Here is a 13,479-nt window from a genome sequence, read left to right on the forward strand (position 1 = left end):
CCGATGATGGCTATCCAAAATTATTAATTTCGTTAGTGGATGTTGTTTGGCAATCAAAATTGGAAAGACCAAATTATAGTCATATCTTGAATTGGCAATTCTGCCATCCACTCTTAAGATCCAGTCGGAGTAGAGAAAGATGTTAAGATTCTTAACCAGCGAGGGAATCTTCTTATCAAGGGGGTCCTTCAGATAAGCAATCTCGACATCAAAGGCTTGTGATTGCATCATTTTAATCAAGTAAATTTTGGCAGTCTGTTTTGGATTAAACTGTTTCTTGACTCGTTTACATTTATTCACAAATTTGAATACGAAGGCAGTAGCACAGCATACCTTGTCAAAACTCGAGAACCTCTCAAAGGGAATTAGTAGTTTACAAATAGTTCCACCTATTGTACTATCAAAAACATTTTCCACATGTCACTGGTTTTCCGGGCGCAGGCAGCTCAAGGTACTTGTAGGCCAATTCTCTGGTTCCTGAACTATCCATGCAGGTCCATAAGTCCAGTAATCCAATTTCTCTTAAAATTTTTTCAGGCTTACACCACGAGAAAGCAGATCCGCCGGGTTTTACGCAGAGGGGACATATTTGTAGTGAATGTCCACTCCAAATTCTTTAGTAAAATTCTCTTTCATATCATGAATGTCTCTTATTCTATTCCTGGTATATAAGCTTTTTGCCTTCACATTGTCCGAGAGAAGCCATGACACAACAACTTGCGCATCCACAGAAACAACAATGTTCTCAATTTTAATATTAGAGTATGTTCTCAACAACATGCTAAATGCTTTGAATGCAATGAATACAGCAACCAATTCCATCATTGGCAAAGTTTTTGCTTTCATTGGTGCTACTTTCACTTTAGAAAATATTATATGGGATTTCCCATTTTGCACCCCATAAATAACAAACCCATATGCCTGTGATGAAGCATCACAGAATATATACAACTTCAGTGGACCGTCACTGACTACAGCCTGTCGTGAAAAGGACAGATTCTTCAAACCAGAGAGATCCTCAGCTAAATTTGACCAGCTTGTCATTATGTCTGTTGGTACCTTTTGATCCCAACTCAATTTGAGCAACCAAAATTTTCTGAGAAGGATTTTCGCTTCAACTGTTACAGGAGCACAGAGTGATAAAGGATCAAATATTTTTGCTGTCTGTGCCAAAATATCCCTTTTAGAGAGTATATTTTCCTGAACTGAAGTGTGAGAGATGCTGATAGTATCTGATTCAGGGTGGTATTTATACCCAAGAACCTTTTCATACTCACAGTTATGTTGCACAATTCTACCATCCTCGTAGAATTGGAATTACATGACCTCAGTTGGAAATTTCCCTTTTGCAGTCGAGGCACTGCATTTTTATAAAGGCTGATTATCTCTCTCGAAGAATTGCTTGTCATACACAGGTTGTCAACATAAAATCGATTTTTCAACATTTTAGTACATGTGTCATTTGGAAAGTTACTCACGTGATGCTACAGGACATAATTTAATATAAAAGGGCTTGCATTGAAGCCAAATATCAATGTGCAATAACGATAACAAATCAACTTGTTTTCATCTTTCACAAAAAACAAAATCTATTTTTATCTTCATCAGACTTGAGTCTAATCATAAGAAAAGCTTTTCTTATGTCACCTAGCAGAAGATATTTATCAGTGACGAATAAAAGTAAAAGTTCAAGCATATTATTCATAACATATTAACATCCGGGTAACATGACTCATTAAGAGAATAACCACCTCCAGCCTTTAAAGAACAATTAAAAACAGGTCTTATTTTGGTAGTTACCTGTTCATCAAATTTGAAAACTGGTCTATGGGGTGTCCATATATATTTGTGAAAATCCTGTGGGCAACTTCAATTCTCTCGATAATTCTTTCAGTCTCTTGTTGACGAAAAATATCAGTATAGGCCTCAGCCATTTTTTTCTTTTCCAAGGAAAGCATAGTTCTGTCAAGTACCTTCAGAGCGACTTGGTAGTTGGAAGGCACAGAATTGATTTTATCTTTATGCCAGGGTAAATACACAAAATATGAGTTGTTTTTAAATTCAATAGACTTCTTGAAGCTATCGGTTTTATTTCGGTCATAATCCGCAATTAATTCTTCATCAAGGGAAGGGCCATCAGTTTCCACAGCAAACATCCTTTCTAAATTTCTCTCCACATTTGAAGATTCAAATATATCAGAGAATGGATCCTGGTAGGTTAATTTGGGTTCCAACATAGCGTTCAGTTGGCGCTCTGGGCAACGGGCATATTCCGATATTATAGTATGATAATTAGCACAATGATTGGATCTTCCAGTTCCTACAGGAAAGATTTGATCGGCATATAAAAAATACTGAACATTACCAAATGGAGCAATTCCTTGAGGTAAATCCCCTGTGTATCCATTCATGCATTTAATAATTCTGGAGTTAGTCATGAATTGAAATATATCTACACCTAGGATACCGTCAATTTTTATAGCATTGCTCTGTTTTTCACTTGAAAATGCCAACATGTATTTTAATTTATTTAGGTTGGACTTTACTTGACAGAAATTCTAAAAATTCTGTCTAAAAGGCAGTTAACTGTAGTTTTCTTTGTTCCATTATGCAATGAAATAGCTACAACAGGTAATATGATGTTGTTTTCATCAACATGGGAAAATAGTGAAATTACTTTTTTGGGACTATCACATAAAGATGTGATATGTGCCTTAGAGGGACACAGTTTGCAGGAGAAAGAATTGTTCTGACACCCAGGGCAATCTTCGCTTTTGTGTTTATAACTGGAACATCCGATACACAATTTCAACTGTTTACTGAGCAAAGTTTGCAGTCAGTATGTACCGGCATAATTAGTATAAAAATTCTGTAAAGCAGAATCTCCTTTCCCCTTTTCCTGATTTTTAACATGTGTTCCATCGCCTTTAGAATTAGTTCCTGCTGATCGCAAATATTTCTTATTCCCCGAAAGACCACGAACAGTTTCATTATAATTGTCAAATATTTGAGTCAAAGACGGGTAATTCGTGCCCACTCTGTGACTAATTTCCCTTCTCAAGACCACAGGTAACTTTTCAAACATAATTTGTAAAGCCGTTTCACAAGTAAGTCGGATTCTACCTTTTTAGGCGACTACGTGTGAAAAGAAAGAAGAGGCTTGAAGTTTTGTTCCAAGTTCTGCAGAAGGGCAGGTCCTGTAGAATCAGCAGAAAAGAAAGTCCTGTAAAGTCAGCAGACGAGCAAGTCCCAAAAAATCACACACACACTAAAGTACTCTTAAAGCTGCAGCAGTTCACCGATACGATCACACTGACGTCGATCCTAGAAAGACACCCCCATGTTCCAAACACACTCCCTTTATCCTTCCGGCGTTCGTCCTCGGCCAATCAGCAGCCAAAGAACGGTCACGTGGGGCCCAGTGATGATCACACAATCTACAAGATGAGGACGGCGCCATTTTGGAATTTCTCCCGGGTTTCGGCCATGCACGTACGCACACCGTAGGAGCGTTCCAAGGTAAGGCATGACGCGCAGACACGTGGGCGCTTCCTCCCTTCATTTTCTTCGACTCTACAAAAACCCAGGGGACTTATTCTCAAAAAAATCGATCTGATATGACGTTTTTCAGTTCAAACAAATCCGCTCTCACTTCTGCAAGGTATTGTTTCACAGACACAAATTCAGGGTCATATTGAGGGGATGCAGAAATTATCTGCTTAAAAATTTCGTTAATAATAAAGGGGATATCTAAAAATTCCTTTGTCAGTAGATCGACAGCAACATTAAAATTTTCATCTTCCAATGTTAGATGAGAAACCAATTGTAAAGCATAATCGCTTAAATAACCTTTCAATAAAGCTAATTTAGACTTACCGGATTTAACAGAGTCTGTATAGTTTTTAAATTGTGAAATAAAATTCTTGAATTCGAATTTGGATGGATTAATTCCACTGAAGGTTGCACATTGTAACGGGCATGGATAAGAGAGGTGCAGAGCCAACTTCAGATTTCTCCGATGTGTTGAGTTCTTCAACTGTGTCTTCGATGCCGGCAAGACGATCATTAACATTAGTTCGAAATTCAATTTCTTTCTTCTGTTCGTCAATGAAACCATAGTTCTTCAAATCAAACTCTGCTTTGATGAATATAGTTTTAATTTTTTCATTCAAGGAATGAACTTCAACTAGCATCTCCTTGATAATATCTTCCTCTTTCTGGAAGGTCCTTCTTCTTAGTTCTTCACGCTGTTCCAGCATTTCGATGTTAAGTGTAATATCATCCTTTAAAACTTCCCGGGCAACTTTGAGAGCCCTTACACCCTTCAATGCCTTAAAATTCTCCATTTTAGGATTCACTCTTATTTATTTTAAATCAAATGTGAATCCAGTTTCTTCTTCTTTTCTCAAAGAGCGACAAACAATTTGTAAAACAATCTCGCCAGAGAATCACAGCTTTTGAAACACGTGGAGTCCCAAGTAGCCCAATAATGTTTCTATTTTCTTTTCTCCCCACGAGAGCAGAGTTTAACTCAATGTGGTTTGAGTTGTCCCCCTTTGCAAATTGGCTGTTTGGAGAAATGGAAGACTAGATGGCTCTGTGTGGTTTGAGTTGTCCCCCTTTGCAAATTGGCTGTTTGGAGAAATGTAAAACTAGATGGCTCTGGTTGATAGTCAATTTGCATAAGTGGAGAAATGGGCAGCATATAAACGGTACTTTTTTTAAGCAGGGGTGAAGAGCGCAGAGAGTGAAACGACGGTTGGAAGAAGTGACGACAAATTATTTTTGGACGTTGGAGAGCTCGACCTTTTGGAAGGAACAGCTGTGTCTTATATATTTTTTTTTAATTTCTTTTTTTTTTTCTACTTCACTACAAGCTATTTCGGTGGGAACTATGGAAGCAAAGAGGATCAGCAGTGAAATGCTTAAGACGTTCTCTGGAGAGGGAGATGTTATAACCTGGCTGACCAAGGTTAAACTTGTCACTAAGTTGCGGGACATCGCGGATGTAGCCAGCTTGATACCGCTTTATCTTGATGGTGATGCTCTGGCCCTATATCTGGAGATGCGGGAGGAGGATCAACTGTCTGTTGACGCCATTGAGGAAAAGTTGAAGGAAGCATTTACCGAAGGACCGTTTGTGGCATATGGCAAACTAAGCCGTATGGTGTGGACCAGAGAGCCTGTCGATGTTTACGCCAACAATATCAGAAGGTTGACGGGACTAGCAGGATTCAATGGAGGAGGCCATCGACAGATAGTTAAGATGGCCTTTATCAATGGCTTCCCGGGCCATATTTCTATAGCTCTGCAGCAACTGCCTGGTGTAAATACTATGGAGGTGGCGGAGTTGATTACACAGGCGAGGGTGCTGGCCAGGAAAAAAGAGAGTGAGCAGGGAATCGTAGCTGTCGCTCAACGAAGCAAACTGCAGCAGGAAATTATGAAGGACGAAAAGCAGAGAGGACTGTGGCAGAGACCCAGGTTCTCTGGCAGATGCTACCGATGCCAAGGGCCCCATATGGCGAGGGAGTGCAGGGAGCCAAAGCCAGAAGTCACGTGTTACCGCTGTGGGGAAGTCGGCCACATCACACACAGGGAAAACAAACAGGGGGAAGCCACTGCGCCGGTGGCTACCCCACTTATTCGATGAAGGTGCTTCAGGGTATGTCACCACAAGTAGAGGTGACCCTAAATGGACGAAGTTCAAAAGCCCTTGTCGACACGGGCTGTATGTCAACAATTGTCACCAAAGACATGGTTGACACATGCAATGGAACCAGCAGCATTATGGCAGTTGACGGCAGAGAGGTGAAGTGCAATGGCACAAGTATCGTTTGGTTGATGGTACGTGGGATGTCACTAACAATCCAGGCGATTGTTATTAACAAAATTGTCACGAGTATTGATGTGGTGCTAGGGATGGACGCAATTGCTCGACTAGGGGGCGTTACGGTATATAGGAACTCCGTGAGATTTGGAGGACATCAAGGGGCTGCAGGTGTGCAATTTGAAAAAGGTGTCACAGGAACGGCCGGGTTAGACAAAAGTTGCACGATAGAGGACCAAGATTTCTCTGCACACTTTGATGGTGAGAAATGGACAGTCAAGTGGGCATGGAAGGGAGAACCTCCCAGACTGAACAACAGAGTGGAATGATACAAGCATACGTTGTGAGGAGGCACAAGAGTTGAATTTGAGAAGGAGGTGGACCAGTGGATCTCAGAGGGGATTTTAAGACCATGGACGGAGAAGGTGGAAGGTGTGCTGCCGTTAATGGCGGTTGTTCAGCCCACAAAACAAAAAGTTTGGCCAGTACTGGACTTCAGGGAGCTGAACATACACGTTGCGTGTCACACGGGAGGCGATGTGATGGACGTGTGCGGAGAGACCATGCGAGAATGGAGGCAGATTCAGAAGGCTGCGACGATTGTGGATTTAAAATCTGCATACCTACAGATCCACATTTCACAGGAATTCTGGAAATACCAGCTGGTCAGATACAAGGGCCGAACGTACTGCCTGACTAGGTTGGGTTTTGGCCTGAATTCTGCACCAAAAATCATGGCAGCGATCCTCAAAACGGTGCTAAGCAAGGAGGACGCAGTCAGAAGAGCCACCAGTTCCTACATTGATGATATTTTGGTGGATGAGACGGTAACAACTGCGGAGGATGTAGTAAAACACCTCAACAGCTTTGGGCTAATTGCAAAATGCCCGGAATCGTTGGAGGGAGGAGCTGTGTTAGGGCTCCAACTAAGAAAGGACCAGATAGGACGGTTAGTGTTGCGGAGGGGAAATGAGATCCCGGAGGTGTCGGAAAAATTGAGCAGGCGAGAACTCTTCTCAATATGCAGAAGACGGGTGGGCCATTACCCTATTGCAGGATGGCTACGGACTGCATGTAGCTATATCAAAAGGCGAGCTAGTGGAGTGAAGTGGGAGGATGGAGTTGATAAAGAGACGGTGGACATTATGAGAGAGATTATTGAAGAGGTGAAGAGGGAGGATCCAGTGAAAGGTGTTTGGCATGTACTCAACAGTGCAGAAGATGTTGTGTGGTGTGATGCAAGCTGTATAGCAGTGGGAGTCACCTTGGAGATAGGTGGTGTTACTGCAGAAGATGCTGCTTGGTTGCGGAAGAAGGACGATGTGGCTCACATAAATGTGGCAGAACTGGATGCGGTGACGAAGGGCATCAACTTAGCCTTGAGATGGGGGCTACAGAATGTTGAGGTGAGGACCGACTCAGCCACTGTGTTCTCTTCGATCCAGTCTGAAGCTACAGGAGAAAGGAGGGTGAAGACGAAAGGCGCTGCCAAGATGCTAGTAAAGCGTCGATTGATGATGTTAAGGGAGCTGATTAGGGAATTTGATCTTCAACTTAGGGTCACTATCATTCCTTCAGCAAAGAACAGAGCAGATGTGATGACGAGGGTGCGGAAAACCTGGCTAAAGGCGCCGAATGAGGTGGCTGTTGCAATATGTTGTTTGAATGAAGACACTCTGAAGGATTTGCATGACATGCACCATTTTGGAGTGGATAGAACCTTGTTCTTGGCCAGGAAGGTCGACCCCAGAATCACAAAGGAGGCCGTTAGGACAGTGGTTGAGAGATGCAGCTGGTGTCAATCAATCGACCCTGCAGCGAGTAGACACGAAGCTGGTGAGGTTCAGGTGGCAGAGAACTGGAGCAGGTTGGCGATAGACGTAACGCACTATCGACAGAGGCCGTATCTGTCAATGGTCGACTGTGGACCAGGCAGAGTAGCCATTTGGAGGGAAATCAAGGCGGAAAATGCAGGTGAAATTGCAAAGGTCTTGGAAGAGGTGTTTTTGGAGAGGGGTCCAGTGACAGAAGTACTAATGGACAATGGAACTGCCTTTCGCTCAGCTGCCATGGAGAATGTGTTGGATAAGTGGGGAGTGCGGCACTATTTCAGGGCTGCATATAGCCAGGCAGAAACGGAATTGTGGAGTGGCATCTCAGGACCAGTAAGGCTATAGCTGAAAGGGGCCAGATTTCGCCGCCAGAAGCTGTCTTCTGGTATAATATGGCTCAAAAGTCAGGGCAAAAAGTAGAGTCAGTGCCGCAGAGGGCAGTCTTCAAGTACGAGTGGCAGCATCCCCGAACTGCACAGGTACCCACGGAGGAAGGCGAGAAGCGAGCTACTGTGCGAGTGGGAGAGGAAGTGTGGATCAAACCGCCTGATGCTCGCTGTACCACACGCTGGGGGAGGGGAATTGTGACAAGTGTCCAGTCCCTGAACAATGTATCTATCGACGGCATCCCTCAACACATCCTTGATGTGCGGCCGGTAGTGGTGTCATCAGAGGAAGACAGCGATGTCGAGCCAAGTAGCGACGTTCACGAAGAGGCTCCGCGGAGATCGCAGCGAGAGAGACGGCCGCCATGTTGGTCGAGGACTACGTGATGGGTTGACATGCGATGATCGTGTAGATCAAGGGGTTGTGTGGTTTGAGTTCTCCCCCTTTGCAAATTGGCTGTTTGGAGAAATGGAAAACTAGATGGCTCTGTGTGGTTTGAGTTGGAGAACCGGTCACTTGGTGCCATCGCATGGTGGTCTGCGCAAAGAAGAATGGCACTCCGCGTCGAACCGTAGACTTCCAAGCACTCAATGCTCATGCAGTGAGGGAGACCCACCACACGCAGTCCCCATTTCATCAGGCTTGCTCCGTCCACGCAACACTAAAAAGACTGTCTTTGATGCCTGGAACGGATATCACAGTGTACCCATTAGAGAAGAGGACAAATACCTCACCACCTTCATCACAACGTGGGGCAGGTACAGATACAAAACTGCACCTCAAGGATACATAGCCTCTGGGGATGGCTATACCCGCCACTTCAATGAAATCATCGCCGACATCCCTGACAAAACAAAGTGTATTGACGACGCCCTTCTTTGGTCAAACAGTATACAGAACAGTTTCCTTCAATCCTGTAACTGGCTGGAAACTTGTGGAAAGAACAGTATCATCTTAAACCCGGAGAAATTCATCTTTGCTCAAGACACTGTAGAGTTTGCTGGCTTTGAAATTACCCCAGACAGCGTGCGACCATTTAGTCGCTATCTTGAAGCAATCTTAGACTTTCCTTCACCGAAGAACATCACAGACATGAGATCATGGTTTGGTCTTGTAAACCAGGTATCATACGCCTTCAGCATGACTGACAGGATGCAAGCATTCAGACAACTGTTGAAACCTGGAACCCCATTCAACTGGGACGACACACTGGAACGCCTCTTTCAGGAGTCAAAAGCAGTCATCATCAGTGAAATTGAACATGGTGTCCAGATATTCGACAAAAACAAACCAACTTACCTAGCTACAGACTGGTCGAAGAATGGCATTGGATTCTGGCTGTTCCAGAAACATTGCACATGCATTAAAACTGTGTCCTTCTGTTGCCGAGACGGGTGGAAGATAACCCTTGTTGGCAGCAGGTTCACCAGCCCCATAGAATCCAGGTACGCACCCATCGAAGGTGAAGCCCTTGCAGTTGCTGACGCCTCTGAAAAAGCAAGATACTTTGTTCTGGGATGTGACAAGTTGATCATCGCAGTAGACCACAAGCCCCCCCCCCCTGATCAAGCTCCTTGGGGACAGATCACTGGAGGACATCCCCAATTCAAGACTTCGTAACCTGAAGGAAAAGACCCCAAGGTACAAGTTCACGATGCTACACGTGCCTGGTGCCAAACCCCGTGCTGCCAACACCGTATCTCGCCACCCAGTTGGAAGGCCTGACAGTATGGTTCTCATTGATGACATAGCCTCTGTTGATGGCTACAGACGGAGTGAGGCGCCACAAACCATCCCAACACTGCAGCACAAAGCTTCGGGTGTCATGACCGGAGAGCCAGACACTGCCCCTCCATGTGGTGAAGCCATATTTTATTCATCCGCCTTGTCTTCAGTCACATCATTGGAGTGCATCTCCTGGAACAAGATTAGAACTGCAACAGCCAGCGACGAGGACATGTTCAAGCTAGTACAACAAATTGAAAGTGGAATGTCAGACATCCAAAATGATCTACCGCCCTCCTTGAGAGAATACCATCAATTCCGCAACCACCTCTCCACCGTCAATGGTGTCATTATATACAAAGACAGGATAGTGGTTCCACCGTTACTGAGAAAAGATGTGCTTACAGCGTTGCACTTTGCACATCAAGGCATTTCATCTATGATGTCAAGAGCAAAAACCTCTGTGTTTTGGCCTGGTATAAGCAATGACATCACCAAACTCAGAAACTCTTGCAATCATTGCAATCAAAATGCTCCATCTCAACCAAGTGCACCACCAACGCCACCCGTCTACCCCTTGTATCCATTTCAGTGTGTATGTGCGAACTTCTCCCACTACAAAGGCGGTAATTACCTGGTGATTGTTGATAGATACTCAAACTGGCCCATCGTTGAAAGGGCACACAATGGTGCCTCTGGCCTCATCGACTGCTTACGACGCACATTCGTCACATTTGGAATAGCAGATGAGTTATCTTCAGATGGCGGCCCAGAGTTTACAGCTTCAACAACCAGAGATTTCCTGAAGACCTGGGGTGTGCATCATAGACTCTCATCTGTAGCCTTTCCACATAGCAACTGTAGAGCAGAGCTTGGAGTGAAGACCGTGAAACGCATGATTGCAGACAACACCAGACCAAATGGTGAATTAGACACCTGTGCCTTTCAGCGTGCCATGCTGCAGTATCGAAACACTCCTGACAAAGGCACAAAATTATCTCCAGCAATGTGCGTCTTTGGGCGAGCGATCCGAGACTTCATCCCGATCCTGCCTGGCCGCTACAAACCTCATGAGACATGGAGTGACACACTTACTCTGAGAGAGGAAGCGTTACGCAACCGACACATGAAAATCGTCGAACGCTTAACAGAACATACAAAGTGGCTACCACCCCTCAGAGTGGGAGACCAGGTCAGGATTCAAAACCAAACTGGCCCTTATCCAAGAAAATGGGACAAAACTGGAACTGCCATTGAAGTTCACCAATATGACCAGTATGTTGTACGCATGGACGGATCAGGCAGAGTGACACTACGCAACAGGAAGTTCCTACGAAAGTACATGCAGGTGTATTCCCCTCCTGAAAAACACACCATCAACCATGACCTGAGATACCACTTCAAAGGAGGAAATCCCAACCCATCTACACCAGTGAGTGAGACACTAATAACCCCAGCTGTTCCATCTCAGACTGTCACAAACTCAAAACTACAGAACAACAATGGGCTTGCACCAGCTTCACCTCCTGTCTGCATTACACCAGCTGAGCAGGGTAGACCACCTCATTTCACTCAGCCACCACAGGTCAGACCACCACCAGTAGTGGATGACAGTCAACATCCCACGCCTACATCTACCAGGCCACCTCCCACACCGCAGGTTCCAACGCCTTCACCCATGGTACCAACCACACCGAGAAGGAACGTGACACCTGGAGTAAGACAAAACCAACTTTCCTTTGACCAGCTTCCGAGACGCTCCAATCGGCCACGACAAGAACCAAAGTGGCTCAGGGATTATGAACATTACATGGGACAGAATAATCCCCGAACCGGAGGGCAGTCTACCCAATGATGGTTCACAACCGTTTCTTTATTTTATGTACAAGCAGTACACCTATCATCAATTAATATGTTTTGCAAATAACATCATCCTATCCACAATCCTTACCAGCAACAAACATTAAATCAGTCATTCAGAACACTGTCAAATGACTCGGGGGGTGGGGATAGAGGATAGTGCATTACATCATCATAATCTAACCATTAGCACATCTTAAATTAATCCAACAGATAGTTGAATTATTATGTCATACTTATCTCACCATAATGTCATTGTATATTTCAGACCTCCATCATTTTGGATTAATAAAGTTGTTGTCCGAAAATAGCATTGACCTGCTTATTTAGTTTCTTCACGCAATAAATTCTAGTTTGCTTATTTCAATTTAACACGTTGTTCGTTCCTTTCTCAATGCAATTCATTTTTCCTATTTTGTACGACTAAGGGATATAAATAATATATCCACCAAAACGACCCTGGTGTCTAACTCTGTCCCGTGGGGAGGCATAGTAAATAGGTACAATGTAAGGAAAGGAAATGAGAAGACGAAAAGGGGGGTAACTCTAGTTTTTTCTTCTTCTTTTTTTTCTTATAATACTAGGGGAAATGTTGATGTTATTCCTGGGAGATGGTACCCCTTTTTGGTTCAATATGCTATTTCAATTAGATGCGACCAAACATGACTAACTCTATCAAGTTACGTTCATCCTCCTGGATTTCTTCTTAAACCAGCCACATACAAAAAATTAAACTTTCTCTTACATTGTTGTTGTTATTGTTGACCAAACTTTTTTTAAAAATTATCATGAATGGGGAAAACCTTCAAATTACCGAAGAGAAAAAATTTACCATCAACTAATCGCTAAAGTAAAATACATGTGAAAATGATAAGCGAACATTCACATAAATAATGTGAGTAAGTAGGTGAGTGTGTGAGAGAGTAGGTGTTACGTTGGTTTTCCTTCTTTTCATAACAATGTCGTTGCTGGCGTCACTTCAGTTTGGCCGCTTATTGTGAAAGCAGTTGACAAAGACTTTTTTTCTTTTTATTAAAAAATAGAAAGTAGGTAAATACGTGCATATGCATAAGTCTGCCATATGCGCTCCACCTTTAAAAAGAAACGGACAACAGAAGTTGAAGATTTCCCGAGTAAATCAGTTCGAGCGAACGGAGAGAGAGAGAGAGCAACAAGTTGAGAAAACGAAAAGACCCCCCCCAAAAAAAAAACAACAAAAAAAAAAAAAAACACGCACACACACAATTTTATCTTCATCCACGGATGGAAATAGATTAAATAACCACGGAAATAATGAATATTGAATCTGTTTCTGCCGACAATGAGCAACAAGTTTTACCAGTGACTTCAAGTAAGTACTTTATGTTCATTTGGGACAGAAAAAGTGTACTTTTCAAAACTTTAAAACGAAAACGATTTAAAAATCTAATCAAGATTAAAAGTTGACAGTAAATCCATTTAAATATAGCAAAATGTCTATTATTGTTAAACAAACTTAGTAGAATTTCAACAACAAACATTAAAACAAACGTTTTCTTCTTCTTTTCTTCGACAATAATATCCGCAAATCAGCAGTAAGAAAAAGTTGTTTTTGTTGGGCTTCTTTTCTATGGTAGTCTTTAAGTGATAAAATTCCCTTTTAACTGAGTATATTGAGAAGAGTATTTATTTTCACTTTTCAATTCAACCAAAAAAGCAAAGCTAAAGTATCTACAAGAATTCAATATTTTTTCAGAAATCAATAGCAAACAAACGGACATGAGTGCTATGATAGGGATGCGATCGGAAATTAATGTCTTCCTTTGGTAATATAGCAGAAACTGAACGATAATACTTGACTGTTCC

The 13,479-nt window shown here is 43.0% G+C and overlaps 2 protein-coding genes across 2 annotated transcripts in view; one reads left to right on the forward strand and one right to left on the reverse strand.

The window, feature by feature from the left end:
• Positions 1-570: 570 nt before the first annotated feature.
• LOC145291062 (uncharacterized) lies at positions 571-1,044 on the reverse strand. Its single transcript, XM_080136572.1, has one exon. It carries the CDS (start codon positions 1,042-1,044, stop codon positions 571-573), a length of 474 nt encoding a protein of 157 aa, XP_079992698.1.
• Positions 1,045-12,213: 11,169 nt separating this feature from the next.
• The window catches only part of LOC145291322 (natural resistance-associated macrophage protein 2-like), a 346,900-nt gene continuing 345,634 nt past the window's right edge, over positions 12,214-13,479 (forward strand). Inside the window, exon 1 of the mRNA XM_080137065.1 lies at positions 12,214-12,985. Coding sequence (XP_079993191.1) covers positions 12,928-12,985 — 58 coding nt within the window. The 5' untranslated portion in view covers positions 12,214-12,927. The remainder of the gene's footprint in view (positions 12,986-13,479) is intronic.

This window comes from Euprymna scolopes, chromosome 12 (assembly GCF_053919585.1).
Source record: "Euprymna scolopes isolate OS-2025 chromosome 12, ASM5391958v1, whole genome shotgun sequence".
In the NCBI taxonomy this organism is placed as follows: Eukaryota; Metazoa; Mollusca; class Cephalopoda; order Sepiida; family Sepiolidae; genus Euprymna; species Euprymna scolopes.

Excerpts from the sequence above, each read along its gene's own strand:
- LOC145291062 (XM_080136572.1), bottom strand. The coding sequence starts at position 1,044 with ATGACAAGCTGGTCAAATTTAGCTGAGGATCTCTCTGGTTTGAAGAAT.